This window comes from Ochotona princeps, chromosome 6 (genome assembly GCF_030435755.1).
Source record: "Ochotona princeps isolate mOchPri1 chromosome 6, mOchPri1.hap1, whole genome shotgun sequence".
NCBI lineage: Eukaryota > Metazoa > Chordata > Mammalia > Lagomorpha > Ochotonidae > Ochotona > Ochotona princeps.
Window position 1 is genome coordinate 2,401,972 of NC_080837.1, and position 21,507 is coordinate 2,423,478.

A 21,507-nucleotide genomic window follows, 5' to 3' on the forward strand; every position below is an offset into this window, starting at 1 on the left:
TTTCATCTACTATTTCACTGCCCAATGGCTCAGTGACCAGAGGTGGGCCAGGCCGATGCCAGAAGCCAGGGGCTTCCTCCACGTCTCTTGTGTGCATGGTAGAGCCCAAGAACTTGGGCCATTCTCCACTGCTTTTCCCAGGCATGTTAGTAGAAGCTCCATTGGAGGTGGAACAGCTGGGAGTGGAAGTGGTACTCATATGGAATGCTGGTGTTGCAGACAGTGGCTTACACGCTATTTCACATTGCCAACTCCTTATTTTTCACTTGTTTGAACTGAGATGTCATGTCTGTGGAAATTCCATTATAGTTAAAGAAAATTCTTGCAAAAATTTTCTAATTAATTGATGCTTTGATGGCTCAAAGATTATATGTTTAAAGTTTTAAAATAAATGCTTAGACTTTTATTAAGATTCACAGTGTATTCTTTCTTTCCTTGGTTTTCCTTTTTTTTTTAAAGATTGATTTATTTGAAAGGCCAAATGATAGAGATAAAAGGGATGGGCAGAGAGAAAGAGAGTATGATCTTTATCTGCTGGTTCACGCCTCAGACGGCCTCCACTGCCAGGGCTGTGTTAGGTGGAAGCCAGGAACTCATTCTTGGTCTCCCACATGTGTGACAGCTGCTCAAGTACTTGGGCCATTCTTGACTACCTTCCCAGGCACATTTTACGGAGCTGATTTGCAAGTGGATGAAGCAGGATTTGAACAAGCACTCCTATATATAAGGTGCTATGATCACAAGCAGCAACCTAACCCCCTGTGCCACTGTGCCAGCCCCAGTATTTTATGTTTTCATAAAATGGTGATTACCAAAGTAGTTTAATACCAGAATAATCCTGAGATTGGCTGTCTGAATATTTTTGTAATTAGTATACTAGTATGTAAGACATAGTCTTGTCATAATATCAGTGTTCATAGGATATGGGTTTAAGCAATTTATCCGTGCCTGGCAGAAGGATCTGTGGGTTGGATGTGGTAGGATACTTTCTCTCAGAACCTGAATCTTAACTTGCCTTTTTCTTGTTTTGTCTTGCTATGCACAATAACATTTCTTTGGATAACAGTAGTAGCAGAGCTAACTGAAATTTAATAACCGTTTCCTCTACCTAACTAATCTGCCTTACTTTCAGATAACAAAGAAAGCCCTCAGACAGAGCTGGGATGATTATTGCTATGACTCTGAGCCGGTCAGTACAAGAACTTAAATATTTCATATTCCTGTTAAAGGGCCCTCACATTGCTCACTTATGACTCTCTGTTGTGCGTTATAATGAAAATCAACAGAAGTACAGAATATCCTAGATAAAACGGTGTTTAACTTTCTGAATGAGTGATTTGTATGTGTATGGTTTGTGGACTAAAAACTAATCCGTTTGGATTCAGTGCTGTGGTGCATAGGGTTAGGCTGTCACTTGGGTGCGAGCACAATCACATCAGTACTGGTTCCAATCTCGTTTGCTGAATTTCAGTACCCAGCTAAGGTGCCTGAGTAAACAGAGTGTCACCTAAGGATCTGGGTCTCTATTACCCAGGTGGGATCTGAGTGTGACCTGGCCCGACCCTGGCCTGGGAGTAAAGCAGTAGACAGAAGATCTCTTTGTCCCTCTCTCTCTGTCACTTTGCCTTTCAGATAATAAATAAAGTTTTTTTTTTTTTTTTTAAGATTCATTTATTTTGATTGCAAAGTCAGATAATCAGAGAGGAGGAGAGACAGAGAGGAAGATCTTCTGTCCGATGGTTAACTCCTCAAGTGACTGCAATGGCTGGAGCTGAGCTAATCCAAAGCCAGGAGCCCAGAGCTGCTTTCAGGTCTCTCACGTGGGTGCAGGGTCCCAAGACTTTGGACCGTCCTCCACTGCTTTCCCAGGCCACAGGCAGGGAGCTGGATGGGAAGTGGAGCAGTCAGGACAGGAACCAGTACTCATAAGGGATCCCAGCACAGGGAAGGCGAGGACTTTAGCTGCTAGGCTACCACATTGGACCCTTATGCTTAATTTTAAAAGAATATTTTTCTGAATTTTCAACATCTTGAAAAACAAAATCAGGGAAAGAGATAGAGAGTTATTAGAGAGCTTCCCTGTGGTAGTTCACTTGCCAAATGCCCGCAAACTTTAGGACTGAGGCAGGTGAAGGTCTTAAGTCTGAAATTCCACCTGGGTCTCCACTTGGGTGTGGAGCCATCATCTGCTGCCTTCTAGGATTAATCAGCAGGAAGCGAGACCAGAAACTGTGTAGCTGGGACTTGAGCCATTATTACGATATGGGGTGTGGGTGTCCTAAGCAGTAGTCCAAACTGTGCTGTAGCGGTAGCCCCTGGTCTTTCCTCCCTCCCTGTTACTTCCACTGTCCTTGCCTTCCCCCTTTATTTGCCTTTCCCGGTCCTCTCCTCCTTCCCTTCCTCTTTTCTTTTACCAAGGATTCTTTTTTTTTTTTTCCCGCCCTTTGGCATTTGTAAATTTTATTTATTTATTTATTTTTGAACTTTTTCCATTTTTTAAATTATATTTTTGACAATCTTTACATAGTTGATTAGGGCAAAAAGGTTCAAGGGCTATAGGAAAGTGGGTAAGACTATTATTTCCATATTGTTTCCTTCATGTGTCTGAGGTAAACGGGGATATTAAGGGAGAAGCCCCACCCATCCCAGGTCCCAGATGTGGGGCATGCTCCGAGGGTCTTGCTCAAGTGGTTTTGATAGTTCACCAGTTATGAAGTGCTGCCAGTCTCACTATTCCAAGTACGAAGAGGTCGCTGAAGAATTTACTGATTGACATAGTGCATCTTAGAGTCACCGTTTGCCCAGTTTTTCACTGCCAACATATAGCTGAGGTAGTTGACTGACTCGTTCCGTCCTCTGTGTTTTCATGGTTTGGGTTCTGAGTCCAGCATTTCGATTGGGGAGATCTCCAAAGAAACTTTGTCTGAGGTATTCCCAGACCAGATTCTTGTATGTTCTACCAAGTACAGGGCCTGGCACAGTCCATCGCCACTATCAGCTGGTGGTTGCAGTTGCTGGGTTGGTTCTATTTCCAGCCCCGACTTCCACTGGAACCAATGGGTGTTGCAGTCCAGCTTTACTAAGGATTCTTAAAAAGAAGGTTTTAAAGGAGTCTGAGAGGTTGGGAGGGTGAGAGATTGAAATCTGAGAGAGAGGCAAGCAGACAGGCCGACATGTTGCACCTGCTTGTTTATTCTGCGGATGCCCACAGCAGCCTGGACCAGGCCCGGCTGGAGCCAGGAGATTGCAGCTCTATCAGTGTCTCACATGGGGGGCGAGGATTCATGTACCTGGGCTGTCACTTTCCCAGGTGCATTATCAGAAAGTGCGACTCTGCATTCCGATGTGGGATGCAGGTATTCTAAGTGTTGACTTCAGTTCTGTGCCATAACACTTACTTGCTGTGTGTGACATTTACCCTCTTCAACATGACCTAAGTCATCTAGACAGTACAGAGGAAGAATGTCAGTGTTGGCTCTAGGCTTTCTCACACCCATGTTAGGGGCCTACCACATGCTAGTCATTTGTCAGTGAAGAAGTATTCTTTTCATCTCATACAAAGGGGAAAAATAGTGGCAGTATCAAAGAGCATTTTTAAAAATGTAATTTGTGTGACAAGCAGTATGATGGGTTTGTGGGGAGAGGTCTTCAGTCTGCTGGTTCATGTCCAAATGGCTGCAGAGGCAAAACCTTGAGGCTAGAATAACCTATGGCTCTTGCATGGCAGTGTCCACATGGCTGTAGCCCAAGTGAATTGGTCCATCTCTGCTGCTTTCCCAGGTACGTTAGGAGTGGGGAAGTAGATTTAAAGTGGAGCAGTGACCAACCATGCTCATCTCTGTAGGTGTGTTTTGGGATATGTGCAGTGGCAGAGCAGTCCAGCTACAATGTTTTGAGTGGAAGAGGTGATAACATTACTTCTGATTTTCCTGCCTTGACCTTTGAACAGTCCTTTCACTGTTCTCTGGCTAAGTAACTTTTGTACCTTGGTGCCTGGAGGCTTTTTTCTCAGATTCTTGGAAGGCTTCTGTGGTCTTCCAGAAATTATGAGTTAACAGCTGCCTACGATATACAGCATGTGCTCAGCTAATCAATGTTGGGAGATACGAGCTTCCTCTTTGGGTGTTAACATTGTTGCCCAAAGATAACCTTGGGACTGAACTCCAGTTACCCTCTGTGGCCAGTACTCTCACAGTGCGTCTTATTTGGCTGCCTTCACCTCCTTTTTCTCTTTCTAAATTCCTTTGCTGCTTGCACTGGCATTTTGGTCTGTTTCAAGCTCTACTTATAGGGAAACCCACAGTGAGAGGCATTTCTTATATGGTATAGTTAACCTGTCATTTTTTCTTCTAGAGTTGATATTTTCAAACAGTTAAGGGCATCATTATGTTTTTAGAAGCTTACTATGATTCAGACAGTTACAAAACTCATTTTGTGTTTCTAGAGATTAATAATGGTAACACCCAAGATAAGTGTGTTTGTATTTCAGTGCCCTTTTTGATTTTCTTTGCCAGTGTTATAATATTATAACTCTTAACTGTTACTGCTAACTTTTGAGGCAGATAGGAGCACTCTCAGAAGAGTTTGGACTGTACAATTGAGTTTATACAGGTAGAAACTTTTTTTTTTGCCTGTTAAAAAAAATGTTTTCATGTTTGTGTAACAAACATTCTGTAAATGGAATGAATGGTTTGTGCTTAGAGGGGAGGAAGAGAAGCAAGTGCTTGAAACAAAAGCTGAGTTGTTAAAAATATGTTAAAATTAGTTTCTATGAGCAGGACTGTAAATTGTGCCTTGACATTGTTTTTAAAAAATGGTTTTTGGTTGAAAATTTAAGTATATTGGTTCTCAGAAATTTTCTTCCAGTGAATTAAACGTTTTTAAAAAAAGATTTGTTTATTTTTACTGGAAAGTAAGCCATATATAGACGGAGAGATGGAGAGGAAGATCTTCTATCCAATAATTCACTACCCAGGTGACTGATCTGATGCCAGGAGCCTGGAGCTTCTTCCGAGTCTCCCATACAGGTGCAGGGTCCCAAGGCTTTGGGTCGTCCTCAGCTGCTTTCCCAGCACACAAGCAGGGAACTAGATGGGACGCGGGGCTGCTGGGATCTGAACTAGCACCCATAGGGATCCTGGTGCATTCAAGGCGAGGACTTTAGCCACTAGGCAACTGCGTGGGGCCCTTAATTTAAATTTTAAACTAGTTTTTTAAAAAAATATTTATTTATTTTATTACAAAGTCAGATATACAGAGAGGAGGAGAGACAGAGAGGAAGATCTTCCATCCAATGATTCACTCCTCAAGTTTGCCGCAATGGCCGGTGCTGCACTGATCCGAAGCCGGGAACCAGGAACCTCCTCCGGGTCTCCCACGCGGGTGCAGGGTCCCAAAGCCTTGGGCTGTCCTTGACTGCTTTCCCAGGCCACAAGCAGGCAGCTGGATGGGAAGTGGAGCTGCCGGGATTAGAACTGGTGCCCATATGCGATCCCGGTGCGTTCAAGGTGAGGACTTTAGCCGCGAGAACTTTAGCCGCCAGGCCACGCTGCCGGGCCCTAAATTTTAAACTGTGTATAAATTTCTATATAAGAAATAAAATATTATTAATGGAGTTCTGATATGTAGTGTTTAATTTTAAACCTTAACTCAGTCTTACAGAGCCTAAAACTGTTTTTTTTTTAAATACATGGTGAATACTCAATAAAAGTTTTTAAAAAAAATGAATGAGCATTTCATTTCTGAGAAAGGAATTTTTTTGTATTTATGCATTGTTTAATAATTCAGTGATTATCTTTTTGTATTTTTCTGTAATTGTTCTTTCATGTGTTCTTGGACTTGGATCACTGATAATCTGCCGTGAACAAGGCAGTTAACTTTTCTGTGTCCGTTGAGTACTGTCCCTGCAAAGATTGGTGTTAAATTGTAGAACTGTCATGAGGTCAGGACACATAGTAATGGGATTCAGAAACTTAATTATTGTCTTGAAGATTTCACTGTTTTTGAAATGGAGTGCAAGGCTACAGTAACAAGTAGTATATATTTTTAATCTGCACAATTGTTCTCGACTATGTTACAAGATGTCTGAATTTTGAAGGCTTTTATACTTAAAAAAAATGATATGAAAGCAGAGAGAAAAAGATTTTCCATCTGCAAATGGCTTCTGGGCCAGGTTGAAAATTAGCAGCCTGGGGGCCTGGCGGCATGGCCTAGTGGCGAAAGTCCTCGCCTTGAAAGCCCCGGGATCGCATACGGGCACAAGTTCTAATCCCGGCAGCTCCACTTCCCATCCAACTCCCTGCTTGTGGCCTGGGAAAGCAGTTGAGGACGGCCCAATGCATTGGGACCCTGCACCCGCGTGGGAGACCTGGAGGAGGTTCCAGGTTCCCGGCTTCGGATCGGTTCCCGGCTTTGGATCGGTTCCCGGCTTCAGATCGGCATAGCACCGGCTGTTGCTGTCACTTGGGGAGTGAATCATCGGATGGAAGATCTTCCTCTCTGTCTTCCTCCTCTCTGTATATCTGACTTTGTAATAAAATAAATAATTCTTAAAAAAAAAAGAAAAGAAAAGAAAGCAGCCTGGAACAACTTCTGGGTCTTCTCTGTGTGTGGTAGGTGCCTGGGCACCTGGGCCATCTTCTGCTAAATTTTCCCATACACTGTACTAGGGTACTGGCTCAGAAGTGGAGAAGTCAGGACATGAACTGTTACCCATGGGGGATGCCTGCATCACAGTGGCTTTAAACTGTGCTCAAGGGCTCGGCAGCGTGGCCTGGTGGCTGGGGTCCTCGCCTTGATCCCATATGGCCGCTGGTTCTTATCCCAGCGGCTCCACTTCCTCTCTGTCTCTCCTCCTCTCGGTATATCTGGCTTTGTAGTAAAGATAGAATGAATCTTTAAAAAAAAAAAAAATTAAAAAAAAAAAAAAAAAACAAAAAAAAAAAAAAAAAAAAAAACTGTGCTCAAAAATGCTGGGTTCTGCGCTCTTGTACTTTCCCTATGTAGTTCATTCTTTCTTCATTTTATCCTGTGAGTTTATTAAGAACTATTGATATGAGATGTCTTAAAGTTGATGAACAAACCACATTCGGAAAAACCAGCCATTAATTAAAAAAATTTTTTTTGCATCATAGTAATCCTTTACTTTGTTTTCAATTAATTTGAACCGGCACTCATATGGGATCCTGGGAAATACAAGATGAGGACTTTAGCCACTAGGCAACTGCGCCGGTCCCTCAATTAATTTTTAAACTAAGTTCTTGTTTCTTGTAAAAATTATGTATTTATTTTTAAAGATTTATTTATTTTTATTACAAAGTCAGATATACAGAGGGGAGGAGAGAAAGAGAGGAAGATCTTCCGTCCAATGATTCACTCCCCAAGTTTGCCGCAACGGCCGGTGCTGTGCCGATCCAAAGCCAGGAATCAGGAACCTCCTCCAGGTCTCCCACGCGGGTGCAGGGTCCCAATGCATTGGGCCATCCTCGACTGCTTTCCCAGGCCACAAGCAGGGAACTGGATGGGAAGCAGGTCTGCCGGGATTAGAACTGGTGCTCATATGGGATCCCGGCGCGTTCAAGGCTAGGACTTTAAGTGCTAGGCCACAGTACCGGGCCCTGTAAAATTTGTTTTTGTGTCACAAAGATCTGCCTCAGTGTCTTGCATGTGGTATATATTTGGTAAATGTAAATTGAATAAATGAGCTCTTTCATGCTTTGAATTTTCAGAATTCTAAAGAACAGTTTAAAAGCATACTTGATATTAGTGTTTTGTAAGTATTGCTAAGTCTTAAGTCACTTTTGAGATCCTTATCTTAGGGCCCGGCAGCGTGGCCTAGCGGCTAAAGTCCTCGCCTTGAAAGCCCCGGGATCCCATATGGGCGCTGGTTCTAATCCCGGCAGCTCCACTTCCCATCCAGCTCCCTGCTTGTGGCCTGGGAAAGCAGGAGAGGACGCCCCAAAGCTTTGGGACCCTGCACCCACGTGGGAGACCTGGAGGAGGTTCCAGGTTCCCGGCATCGGATCGGCGCGCATCGGTCCATTGCGGCTCACTTGGGGAGTGAATCATTGGACGGAGGATCTTCCTCTCTGTCTCTCCTCTGCTGTGTATATCTGGCTGTAATAAAATGAATAAATCCTTAAAAAAAAAAAAAAAAAGAAGAGATCCTTATCTTAGTGCTTATGAAAGAGTCCAAAAAGGTAATACTGGTATTTTTATATGGGTTTGCACACCTATAATAGGATTAGAGGTCTCCTGAATTTGTGTCCATATACTCTGCCAAATCTAATTTGCATTTGTGCATAGATTTGTATATATATCTTAAATGATTGTATTTTTGAATATCCCTCATTATTTTTCAGTAAATGATCTTGATTGTTTTTCTTTCTTTTAAATAAACAGGATTGCTTCACAGTAGAGGGAGAAGATTTGAGGCATGATTTTGAACGGTTACAGCTGGCCATGGAAATGGTAGGATTTCTTCCCAAGACACGAAGACAGTGAGTTTATTCTTTAAAATTTAAAAAACTTTGTTTCAGGGACTGGTGTAATAGCCAGTCTAAGTGGTTAAATCCTCACCTTGCTTGCACTGGTATCCCATATGGACGCCAGTTTCTTCTCTGCTTCTCCTGTTTGTATATCTGACTTTCCAGGAAAAGTAAAGGAATCTTTAAATTGGAAAGTCAGGTATACAGAGAGGATGAGAGACAGAGAGAAAGATCATCTCTCCAATGGTTCACTTCCCAAATGGCTGCAATAGCCAGAGCTGAGCTGATCTGAAGGCAGGAGCCAGGAGGTTCCTCCAGGTCTCCCCTGTGGATGCAGTGTCCCAAAGCTTTGGACCATCGTCTACAGGTTTCCCAGGCTACTGACAAGGAGCTGGTTGGGAGGTGGAGCAGCCAGTGCTTGAAGGTGAAGGATTAGCCAGTTGAGCCATCACACCAGTTGCCCACACTTCTTGTTTTTGTGAGTTTGGTTCATAAACATCTGCAGAAATTCTTGATGACCTTGAATGTTACATATGGACTTTTAATTGTTGATTTATGTTTTAACCTTCTCTAATCTTTTTAAATCATGTAGATATTAGAGAAACATACTTTTCTGTATGTGTAATTTGTGTGTACTGTTATAGTTAACATTTTGTTCATTATGAATATAAGCAATTTCAAAATGTAAAGTTTGAGATAAAGATGAAGAAAATAATTTTAAATGAAACCCAATTTACAGATATAAACTGACTCTCACCAGAATAATTATAGGAACTATTCAACACGTTAAACATTTCATTTATAGTATTTGTTTGAATGACGGAGACAGAGAGGTCTTTAATTGATTTTTTTTTTAAATTCCTCAAATACTCAAAACATCCAGGACTGTGTCTGGCCAAACCCAGGAGCTGTAAACGTAATCTAGGACTCTTATGTGGTTGCCATGGACACAAGTGCTTGAGCCATCATCATCAACTCCCAGAGTACACATTAGTAGGAAATCAGAGTTGGGAATGGAACTGGAACTTAAACCCAGGTACTTTGTATGGGATGCTGGTGTCCTAAGTAGTAGTTTAACTGGTATGCCAAATACCTACTCCCAAGGACAGTTTGTCTTAAAATATTTATCTATCTGAAAGAGTTACAGAGAGGGAGAGACGAAGAGAAGAAGGAATAGGAGAAGAGAGAGAGACAGAGAAAGCATCTTCCGTTTGTTAGTTTAGTTCCCAGTGACGTTCCAGGCCAGTGTGTCAGAGTCTCATACTTGGACCCAAGCATTTGGTCCATTTTCTGTTGCTTTTCCTAGGTATTTAACAGGGAGTTGAATCTGATATCCAGCAGCTGGGACATAACCAATGCCCTTTGGGATCCTTGCATTGCAGGTAGTGGGTTTGCCTGTTATGCCACAACACTCTCCCCTCAGGACAGCTTTTTAAGCGTAACTTAATGCTAATGAATACCTCATAGCTTTTCATGATGACAGCTTTTACACTTCTTGTTGAGCTCATTCTAGAAGTAACAGGATAATAGCTTTTGTATTTTTTTTTTGTTTGTTTTGTGTTATTGCTGTGATGCTTTAGTTAGCAAACTTTTTGTTTGTTGTTTCAAAGATTTACTTTTTAACTCCCATTTTGGGGGTGAACCAATGGATTGAAGATTTGTCTCTTCCAATCTCTGACTCTGCCTTTCAAATAAATAAATTTATTTTTAATTTTTTTAAAAGATTGCTTGTGTAATTGAGAGGGATGCTAACTGCCTGCCAAGGAAGTGTGGGCAAGCCTAGCATTTGGTTCCGGCATGTGCCAGCTGGTACAGCATTCTAGCCTAGCCTGGCTCAACCCCAGTCTTTGCTCACCCATGGAAGCAGTGGCTCAGCAGGGGGGTCCTGCAGGTTCCCTTACTAGATTTGCTCTGAGCCTTGGTCTTGCATGTGTTAGTAGTTAAGACGGCATAGTCAGGAGATGGCCATTGAGCAGCAGGTGCTGCAGCCTGGCTCAGCCTGGCTCATTCTGGCTCAGCCCAGCTTGCTCCAGTCCAGATGTTGTCAGTAGATGCTGCAGCCTAGTGCATCCCAGGCTACCCCCAGCACCAGCCCTCATATGAACTGAGAAGAGTTGTAATCCAACTTGGCCTAACCTTCACTCTGTCCTGGCTCTTGCTTGTGCTGGTGTGTGCTGTGCACTTGACCAAAATAACCTGCTCCTAGATCTGGCCCACATGTATGTCAACTGGTGCTGGAGACTAGCCTTCTCTGGCTTACCCCAGGCCTGGCTTTTACGCTGTCATTGGTGGGAGTTGTTGCCTGGCAGGGAGCTTACCAAGCTCCTCTACCAGTTGCTGCTACTCAGGTAGCTATGGCCTGTCCCTATTCCTGGTACTTAACCTGTGGTAAAAAAATAGAGAATTTTAGTAGAGGGTTGTTTGTGTTCAGAAAAAAAAAAGTTGGAAATATCTTTCCAATGTGACTGAGTTCTCTTTTGGAAACCACTGAAAACTTCCCTTGAAACTACTGAAAAATTCCCGGTAGATTGGCCTTCAGTGTGACACTTCCTTTTCGGTCAAGTTTTATCCTGAAATATTTCCTATACATAGGCTTTATGTTTTGACTAGTCTAGTTTTGTTCTCTGAAACTTTGTTTCATTCTAAACATTTAATATTTTTTTTTAGTATTTATTTATTTTTATTACAAAGTCAGATATACAGAGAGGAGAGACAGAGAGGAAGATCTTCCGTCCGATGATTCACTCCCCAAGTGAGCCGTAACAGCCGGTGCTGCACCGATCTGAAGCCGGGAACCAGGAACCTCCTCCGGGTCTCCCACACAGGTGCAGGGTGCCAAGGCTTTGGGCCGTCCTCGACTGCTTTCCCAGGCCACAAGCAGGGGGCTGGATGGGAAGTGGAGGTGCCGGGATTAGAACCGGTGCCCATATGGGATCCTGGCGCGTTCAAGGCGAGGACTTTAGCTGCTAGGCCACGCCACCGGGCCCATTTAATATTCTTTCATTTGTAATGATATTCATGTCTCTTCTACTCATTGAAATAGTTTTAATATTTTGGGTAGAGAGCATGTTGCTTCCCTTATCCCCACATGGCCATGGTAAACACTGCTAATAAATCACAGCATTTGTCTCCTGAAGTTAACGCCTCCCAGAATATTTAATGTAACCTTGTGGGTGGCTAAAATTTTGAAGGGTTAATTTAAGCCTGTTTTCTTAAAATAATTGTCCATGTTCTGCCCTTTTTTTTAAAAAAAAAAATATATATATATATATATATATTTACTTATTTGAAAGGCAGAGTTACTGAGGAAGAGGGAAAGAAAGAAATCTTGCATCTGCTGTTTTACCACTTAGACAGCTGCACCAGCCAGGGCTAGGCTGAGGAAGTCAAGAGCCAGCAGGGAGTTTCATCTTTGCCTCCCACTTCTGGATGGAAGGTATCCCAGCACTTGGGCCATCTTTTCTTTGTTTTTCAGAGGATTAGCCTGTTAAACAACTGCATTGATCCAATCTTGAGCTGTCAGGGAGCTGGGTCAAAGGCGGAGCAGCCAGGACACAAGCTCACCTGTATGGAAGGCTGATGTTGCAGAAAGTGGTTTCACTCACTATGCTACATTGCCATATAATCTATCTCTTTGGTGATTTTTTTCTTAGTTTTGATTTTTTTCCCCTTTTGTGTTTAAGTATCCTACCTTTTAGTATAGTTGTTTCTGAGTACCGCCCAGCAGAAGGTGAGAAGCTTTTTGTGAATAAGAATCATTATTCCTTTCTTAAAATCTTTTATTCATATGCTTTATGATGCTTCAAATTTTGTATCTGACATTTTTTTTTTTTTAAAGATTTATTCATTTTATTACAGCCAGATATACAGAGAGGAGGAGAGACAGAGAGGAAGATCTTCCATCCGATGATTCACTCCCCAAGTGAGCCGCAACGGGCCGATGCGCGCCGATCCGATGCCGGGAACCTGGAACCTCTTCCGGGTCTCCCACACGGGTGCAGGGTCCCAATGCATTGGGCCGTCCTCAACTGCTTTCCCAGGCCACAAGCAGGGAGTTGGATGGGAAGTGGAGCTGCCGGGATTAGAACTTGTGCCCGTATGGGATCCCGGGGCTTTCAAGGCGAGGACTTTAGCCGCTAGGCCACGCCGCCGGGCCCCTGACATTTGTTTTTAATGGAGAGACCTTGTGTGACCTACTTGTGTGAAAACATTAACATGCTGATTGTTGAACACAGAATGTGGGGACAACAATGGAACCAACCTTTTCAACTGTTAAAAATAGTTTGATTTTGTTTAAAAATGTTTTTTCGAAGATTATGTATTTACTTAAATCTTAGAGTTAAGGAAAGAGGGGGAGAGACAGAGAGATCTTTGCTCTGCCACTTTACTTCCCAAATGGCACCGTGGCCAGTGTTGTGCCAGGCTGAAGTGAGGAGCCAAGGGCTTCTTCTGAGTCTCCCAGTTTTGGGTGACAAGAGGCCACATACTTGGATCATCTTCTGCTTTTCCCAAATCATTAGTAGGGAGCAGGAAGAAGTGGAGCAGCCACAGTGAACCAATGTTTGTCTGCAACGTTATCATTACAGGTGGTAGCTTACTCTACTACACCACAATGCTGATTGCTGGTTTTAAAGTATAGTATGTAGAGGTAGTAGCATGAAGTCCTCTTGAGAGTCATCAGGAAGTGGTATAATACTGAAAGTATATTCTTGTAAAGCACTCTGTGACATGAAGAAAGTACCTAGAAAATTCTAGTTATAATTAGTATTCCTATAATTTTCTTTTTCTGAAAATTTACTGTCTTTACTAGTTAATTGATTACCTGGTGTTTTGGAATGAAACCATGAGATTGCACTTGAAAAAGCTGTAATTTGTGCTTTTATATTCATAGGATCTTCTCTCTCCTCTCGGCAATTCTACACTTGGGTAATATCTGTTACAAGAAGAAGACCTACCGGGATGACTCCATTGACATCTGTAATCCTGAAGTTCTGCCCATTGTCTCAGAATTGTTAGAAGTGAGTGTCATGGTCTCAGTTCTCACTTCAAGTGCTGGATAATGCCTCATTTAAAAAAAAACTATTTAAGTATTTTATAGGTGTTAATGGGATATGACTTTTATTTTTTTTCATGCTAAATGATTAAGAATTGCCTAATTAAAGTTTATTTGAAATTTCTCTTCAGATATTAAATAATTGGATTACTTTGTGGTGTACTACTTTAGAGTTGTTCACGTCTTCTGATGGGTTTACAAGCAGAAGTGGTGCTGTCTTTTTCAGTATCACTTCCTTTTATATAACAAACTAATAAAGATTAGAGAATAAAATTAGGCAAGGACATACATATTTTATAACAACAATAGAATTTACAACTTTGTACTATTGTGCTGAAATTTAATTTCTTATTGGACTATCATTTCATCTTTGCCTGATTTTGGTGTTTTATACTTTATACTAAATTTTCCACAGGTTTTAAGGCATATTATTACAAACAGTAGTAATGATCTGTCCATCATAAATATTTGTGTTTTTTTGTTTTTTCTTTTTTTTTAATTATTTTTTAATAATCTTACTTAGTTGATTAGGGTACATAGAGTCAAGGGCTACAGGGTGAAAGTGGGTAATACCATTGTTTCCACACTAATATTATCATTTTTCCCTGTATCTGGGGTTAGGGGAGTAACAAAGGGAAAAGTCTCACCCAACCTCCCACCCATCCCAGATCCCCAACGGGAGGCACGCTCCGAGGGTCCTGCTCGTACAGTTTTGATAGTTCATCAGTTCTGGATTGCTGCCAATCTCGCAGTTCCAGTCGCCATGAAACCTATTCAGAGTCCACTGGCTGACGGTCTCTTCATGGTTGGGGTTCTAAGATCAGCAGTTCAGTTGGAGAGATTTCCAAAGAAACTTCATCTGAGATCCCAGGCCTGATTCTTGTGCGAGTTTGCTAGTACAGACTCTAACACTGTCCCTCACACCAATCAGCTTATGCACATGCTGGTCGTTGGGATTGCTGGGTTCGTTCTGTTTCCAACCTTATCTTCCTCATGAACCAACGGGTGTTGTAGCCCAGTTCGATCCTACCCACTTCCCCACTTCATACTCGGTCCTCATGCAAACCAGTTGCAGCTGCAGCCTAGTTGGGGCGACTCCCCATAACCCCCACCGGTTCTGCTCTCTACCCTGGTTCCCATGCTTGCCAGTATGTACCACACAGGCTTGTCCAGTCTGTCCCACATCCCATTTAGGTCTCGCACATGTTAATGGGCATTGAAGCCTAGTTCAACCCAACCAGCCTACTATCCAGCCCATACACCTATTGTCTAGCCTACACCTTTCTGTTTAGCCACCCCTGCCCCTGTCCTGGTTTTCGTGCTGTCCAGTGAGAGTGGTAACCCCGAGGGAGGTTCCCACTATTTCCCTTCTAGGCCACACCCACTCCGAGATTATGCACTCTCCAGGTAGTTCTGGCATTTGACTTGACAGAATTAGCTCCCAGTGCCAGCCTCTGCCAGCTAATGCTGCGACTAAACCCAGCCAACCCTCACCCACTCTAAGTTTTGCTTGCACCAGTCAGAACAGTCAGCCTACTGTGACCCTTCCCTTATCTAGCTCACATGAGGCCCACAGGTGTTATAGCCCTGCCTAGTCTGATCTGCCCCCATCCTGACTCACGCTTTCCAATGGAAGTAGTTGTCCAGCAGGGGAGCCCACATTCCCCTGTCAGCTTTGCCTCCTCCCGTTGGGATATGACTTTTAAAAGCTCATGCTGTCTTTATTTTTTTCTGTGGTATCTGCAAAATGCCAGCACTGTCCTGACACTTGCCCCTCTGTTGCTAAATGTGCTGACATGCAGGTGAGTGGAGCTCTTTCCGCTGCCTGCCATTTGCCCCAGGCAACCATCATTCCTGCGTGTCTTGAAGAGGGTGAATATTTCTACACGAAACTATATAATATTATGATACTTCACTAATTTTCCCCTCTTCTTGCTTATGGCTTCTTGATGTAAGATTTTGTTTATTTAATTTGAAAATGGAGTATTGGGGTAAGAGGAAAGAAAAAGTAGTATACTTTTTTCCTCATAGGTCAAAGGGGACATAAAGTTCCTCATTTCCTACCATGCTCCTACCAGGGCAAGCATTTGATGCTGTGGTTAATATGCCACTTGAGGCACCTGCATCCAATATTGGAGTGTCCTGAGCTTGGGTTTCAGATCCTCTTCTTTTTTTTTTTTTAAATTTATGATAATTTTTACATAATTGATTAGGGTACAAAAGGTCAAGGGCTAGAGGAAGGTGGGTGAGACCATTTTGTTTTCACATTCTCTTCTTTCCTTGCTGTGTCTGGAGGAGGAGAGAGATAAGGGGAGAAGTCACACCCAGCCTCCCAACCATCCCAGGGTCCCTGATGTGGGACATGCTTCGAGGATCCTGCTCAAGTGGTTTTGATAGTTCAACAGTTCTGTATTGCGGTCCAGATCGTCTTCGAAGTCCAGGTTCTTGCTAATACATATCCTAGAAGATAAAATGGTGCTGCGCCAAGCGCTGGGGTCCCTCCTTAGGTGAGAGAACTGCGCTGAATTCCTGGTTCCTGACTTTATTGTGGTGCAGCGCCTGCTGTTGCTATCATCTGGGGAGTGAACCACAGGATCAGATATTTTTGTCTTTCTCTCTCTCTCTCTCTCTCTTTCTGTGCTTTTGTTTGTTCGTTTGAAAGAGTGACAGAGAAGAGAGAGAAAGAGGCAAGCAAGTGAGTGAGATAGAAAGAGATCCTCCATCTTCTGGTTTATTCCTCAAATGGCCGGGCTGGAGCCAGGAGCTTGGAACTAACTCCATTTGGGTTTCCAGCTGGATGAGAGGAACTTGGGCCATCACCCACTGCTTTTCTCAAGATTTGCAGGGAGCTGGATCACAAGCAAAGCAGTAGGATCTTGAATTGGTGTGCCAGAATGGCATTCCAAGTGGTGGTTTTACCTACACCAGCGCAAAATCAATACACTTACCAAAAGATTCACCCAGTATATGTGGGGTTTGATAGCTAATCTCTTTTTACCTGTGGATATCATATTATGTAGATGTGTGATTTGTTTATCTATTTACTTATTGAAGGACATCTTGAGTTGTTTCCTATTTTGGGTAAATATGAATTACTTGCTTTTTTATATTAAATGTTAGTAATTTTTCAACTCTAGGTTCATATGCCATTTCATGGGATTTGAGTTTATTATATTGTCCAAATTGACTCCCCATGCATAGAGCATTATTCTATGTTGGGTGTTGGGGTAGGGTTTTTTTTTTTTAAGATTTATTTTTATTACAAAGTCAGATATACAGAGAGGAGGAGAGACAGAGAGGCAGATCTTCTGTCCGATGATTCACTCCCCAAGTGACTGCAACGGCTGGTGCTGTGCTGATCCTGTAGCCGGGAACAGGAACCTCCTCCAGGTCTCCCACAGGGGTGCAGGGTCCCAAGGCTTTTGGGCTGTCCTCGACTGCTTTCCCAGGCCACAAGCAGGGAGCTGGATGGGAAGCAGGGCCACCGGGATTAGAACCAGTGCCTTTATGGGATCCTGGCGCGTTCAAGGCGAGGAGTTTAGCCGCTAGGCCACAGTGCCGGGCCCGGGGTAGGCATACAATTAATTGTTTACAAGTTCCTGTCAATTATACTGCTCTTTTGAGAACAGTGAATGTCTTCTACTTAACTAGGCCAATATTTATGTTTCTCTGAATGTGACTAGCCATTGCTTATTAACTTTAGTTGGCATGCTAGGCCTGGCAGAAGGGGAGGGAGAAAGTTCCCTTGAATTGAAACTGAATTTTTCTTTCATTGGCACGAAGTTCAGATCGTCCTCTCAGAATGTTGTGATTTTGAGAATCATGAGGGTTGAACAATAAAAGATGTTTCGTATGATATTTTATTTTTTTTAAAAAAAGATTTGTTTACTTTTATTACAAAGTCAGATATACAGAGAGGAGAGAGAGAGAGGAAGATTTTCCGTCCGATGATTCACTCCCCAAGTTAGTGCAATGGCTGGTGCGCGCTGATCCGAAGCCGGGAACCTGGAACCTCCTCCAGGTCTCCAACGCGGGTGCAGGGTCCCAAAGACTTGGGCCGTCCTCGACTGCTTTCCCAGGCCACAAGCAGGGAGCTGGATGGGAAGCAGGTCTGCTGGGATTAGAACTGGCGCCCACATGGGATCCCGGGGCGTTTAGGGCGAGGACTTTAGCCACTAGTCCACGCCGCCGGGCCCTCATATAATATTTTCATCAAGCATTGCTATTATAACAGTACAGCACATTTACCAGTAGTCCTGTGTGAAAGTCCAAGCCTTGAGTAAGTGCCCAGTGTTGATAGTACAGTACTCCTTTTGGGGGAGAACCTAATAAGAGAAAAGTGAGATTAAGAGAGAAACTCAAGCCACTTCTGTGAATAGGGCTTATCTGTATCAGAAGCAAACTAATGACAAATTGATTTGATCAGTGATCTCTCTTTTGAACACAAGTATCTGAAATTCCTTGTTGTGGGGTCTGCATTTGACACTGTTTGGGATACCTGTGTCCAATAGCCCACATTCCCTTTAGGATTACCTGGATTGGAGTTCTGGCTTCCCTCCTGATTTTAGCTTTCTGCTGTGGTACAGCTTGAGAACCAGCAGGCAATGATTCAATTATGTTAAGGTCTGCCACTTGAGTGGAAGCCCTGGATTGAGTGTTCTGTTCCCAGCTTCAGCTTGGCCCAGTCCAGATTGTTGTGGTCAGTTGGTAAGTTAACCAGTGGGTAGGAGCTTTGTTTGCCTGTCATACTCTCCTTTCAATTTAAATAAAATGAATCAACACATTTAAATTTCTTCTTCTGTAAAGAGTGCTATGATTCTAGGATTGAGGTTTAGTGTGATATAGGAGGAACTGGAGGTGCTTGCCTGTGGGTATTTCTTAGAAGTTATTTTGATGAGTGTTGGACTCTTGGCCCCCTAACATTGACAGTAATTGCAACTTTTCAGGGTTTGGTTGTTATAAAATATAAAGATAAGTGCAATAACTGGTGTAATTAAATTCTTAAGATTTAATTTAGTATTGGCTGCTTTCCAAAGTGATTCAATTCAATAATAAATACTGATTTAGTTTGGAGGAACAAATATAAGTATTACATATTAATTTAATTTAATTTTTTAATAATCTTTTTTTAAATTATATTTTTGACAATCTTTACATAGTTAATTAGGGTAAAAAATGTTCAAGGGCTATAGGAAAGTGGGTAAGACTGTTATTTCCATATTGTTTCCTTCATGTTTAAACAGGGGTATTAAGGGAGAAGGCCCACCCAATTTCCCACCCCAGGTCCCGGATGTAGGGCATGCTCCGAGGTTCTTGCTCAAGTGGTTTTGATAGTTCACCAGTTATGAATCGCTGCCAATCTTGCCACTCTAAGCATGATGAGGTCTTTAAAGAATCCACTGATTGACATATTCCATCATAGAGTCTCCATTTGCCCCATATTTCGCTGCTAATATATAGCTGAGGTGGTTGATTGACCTGTTCTGTCTTCTGTGTTTTCTTGGTTAGGGTTCTGAGTCCAGCATTTCGATTGGGGTGATCTCCAAAGAAACTTTGTCTGAGGTGTTCTCAGACCAGATTCTTGTATGTATTAGCAAGTACAGGGCCGGGTACAGTCCATTGCCCTGATCAGCTGGTGGTTGCAGTTGCTGGGTTGGTTCTAATTCCAGCCACGACTTCTACTGGAACCAATGGGTGTTGCAGTCTAGCCTGGTTCTGCCCAGCACATACTCGGTCCTCGCATAAACCAGTGGGAGCTGCAGCCTAGTCGGAGCGACCCACAATAACCCCCACCTGGTCCGCCCCCTACCCTGGTTTGTCAGTGTGTGTAGCAGTAGTTCAGTCTGTCCCACATCTCATTCGGCTCTCGTACATGTCAGTGGGTATTAAAGCTTAGTTCCATCTAACCAGCTCCACTATGCAGCCCACACAGATGCTGTTGGGAATCTTCTGGCCACCCCAGCCCCTGTCCTAGTTTTCGTGCCCTCCCGTGGAAGTGGTAACCCAAGAGGGAGGAGCCCACTATTTCCCTCCCAGGCCTCTCCCACTCCCGGATTATGCACTCTACAGGTAGTTTGGTGGTTTGACTTGACAGAATTAGACTCCAGTGCCAGATGGGTAGTTGTGAAATTTTGGCAGATGAGCAAGTTCTAGCAAATGTATTGGGAGCATAATTTTGAGATGGAATTTAAAAATTATCACCATTCCAAAAGATGGACTTAAAATGAAACTGTTTACTGTATCTTGACAATAGGATGCTGGACTCTCTGCCATTGTCTATGCCCGCAATGATGGACATAAGACTGAGTATGAAGAACTATATGTTAGTAATGATATAGAGGAACTGCGGGGGGAGGGATCTGGGGAGGGGATAAGGGAATATGAAACTGTATCTTTTTTTTTTTTTTGTATCTTAGGAGGTTTATTCCAAGGAGGCAGGAACAGGGTGGAGGGGAAGGAGAAGGGGAGGGGGGAAGGGAGGCCAGAGGAAGACGGGGAGAGCAAAGAAAAGAGAAACTGTATCTTAAAATAATAACAACAATAATAAAATATATTAAAAATTATCACCATTGTTAAATTTTTTCAGTTTTTAGCAAGTCTGTTGAGATAATGTAAAGAATCTGTTTTTAATGCACATATCAGTTTCTCACTGGTATTAAGAAAGTTGAATTTTTAGTCATACATGTACAACTTAGAATATTTTGAAAATGTTGGAGATAGCTAACTTAGGCATCATGAATTCAGTAATATTTTGTTGGAATGATTACAAAGTATAATCAGCAAGACTAGTGTGCTTTATGTGCGTGTGTACAGTTACTAGGAGGTTCAGTGCCAGCATTCGCCTCGCTCCCTTAGATGATCAAAGTATTCATCCTTTGTTCTCTGATTTGTGTTTAGAAGAAAGGTCATCAGCAGAGAATAATATATTTGTGTAGGAGCCTGAGACCTATTAAACCCTTATGAGCAACTTTTTTTGATGTCTTCTCCGTTTCTTTTATGTTAACTAACCTTTTAGAGTTTTAAAATCTTTCTTGAGTTATTTTGCTACTTTGTTTTTTTTTGTGATAATATTTTAAAAGTTTAAAATTTATTTCTTTAATGATTTATTTATTTTATTTGAAATAGTTGGAGGGATAAAGAGAACAAGGAGAGAGAGAGAGAGAGAGAGAGAGAGAGAGATATCTGTGTATCTATCTTCTGCTGGTTGACTCCCTAAATGGCTACAGTGGCCAGAGCTGATCTGATCTGAGTGTAGGTGCTGGAAAATAGCAGCTGTTATCCAAGTCTACCATGTGGATGCAGGGTCCAAGGATTTGAACCATCCTCCACCATTTTCCCAGGCTCCAAACAAACAGGAGATTGGATCAGAAGTGGAACAACTGGGACTGGAAGTGGCACCAAAATGGGACATCAGTGCTGCAGGCGGGAGGATTTCTTTGCTGTGCTGCCATATACTAATTAAAGAGTTGTTTATTTATGTGAAGGCAGAAAGACACAGAGAAACAGAGAGGTCTTCCATCTTCCAGTTCACTTCCCAGATGGTCGCAACAGCCAGGTCTGGACCCAACCAAACGTAGCAATTAGGAACTTTACCTTTGGCTCCCACAGAGATGATAGTGGCCCAAGATTTGACCATCTTTCACTGTATCCCCAGGTGTTTTAGCAAAAAGTTGGATTAGAAGTGGAGTAGCTTGAACTTGGGGCCCTGCGCCGTGGCCTAGTGGCTTAAGTCCTCGCCTTGAACGTGCCAGGATCCCATATGGGCTCTGGTTCTAATCCCTGCAGCTCCACTTCCCATCCAGCTCCCTGCCTGTGGCCTGGGAAAGCAGGCGAGGACGGCCCAAATCCTTGGGACCCTGCACCCGCGTGGGAGACCTGGAGGAGGTTCCTGGCTCCTGGCTTTGGATTGGCTCAGCCACTGAGGCTGTTGCGGTCACTTGGGGAGTGAATCATCGGACAGAAGATCTG

At 42.9% G+C, this 21,507-nt stretch overlaps 1 protein-coding gene across 1 annotated transcript in view; it reads left to right on the forward strand.

Annotated features, from left to right (window-relative positions):
- Nucleotides 1-21,507, forward strand: part of MYO9A (myosin IXA) — a 235,314-nt gene that overhangs the window by 65,089 nt on the left and 148,718 nt on the right. The window contains exons 6-8 of the mRNA XM_058665444.1: nt 1,133-1,189; nt 8,401-8,498; nt 13,378-13,504. Of these exons, the coding sequence (XP_058521427.1) occupies nt 1,133-1,189; nt 8,401-8,498; nt 13,378-13,504 (282 nt within the window). The remainder of the gene's footprint in view (nt 1-1,132; nt 1,190-8,400; nt 8,499-13,377; nt 13,505-21,507) is intronic.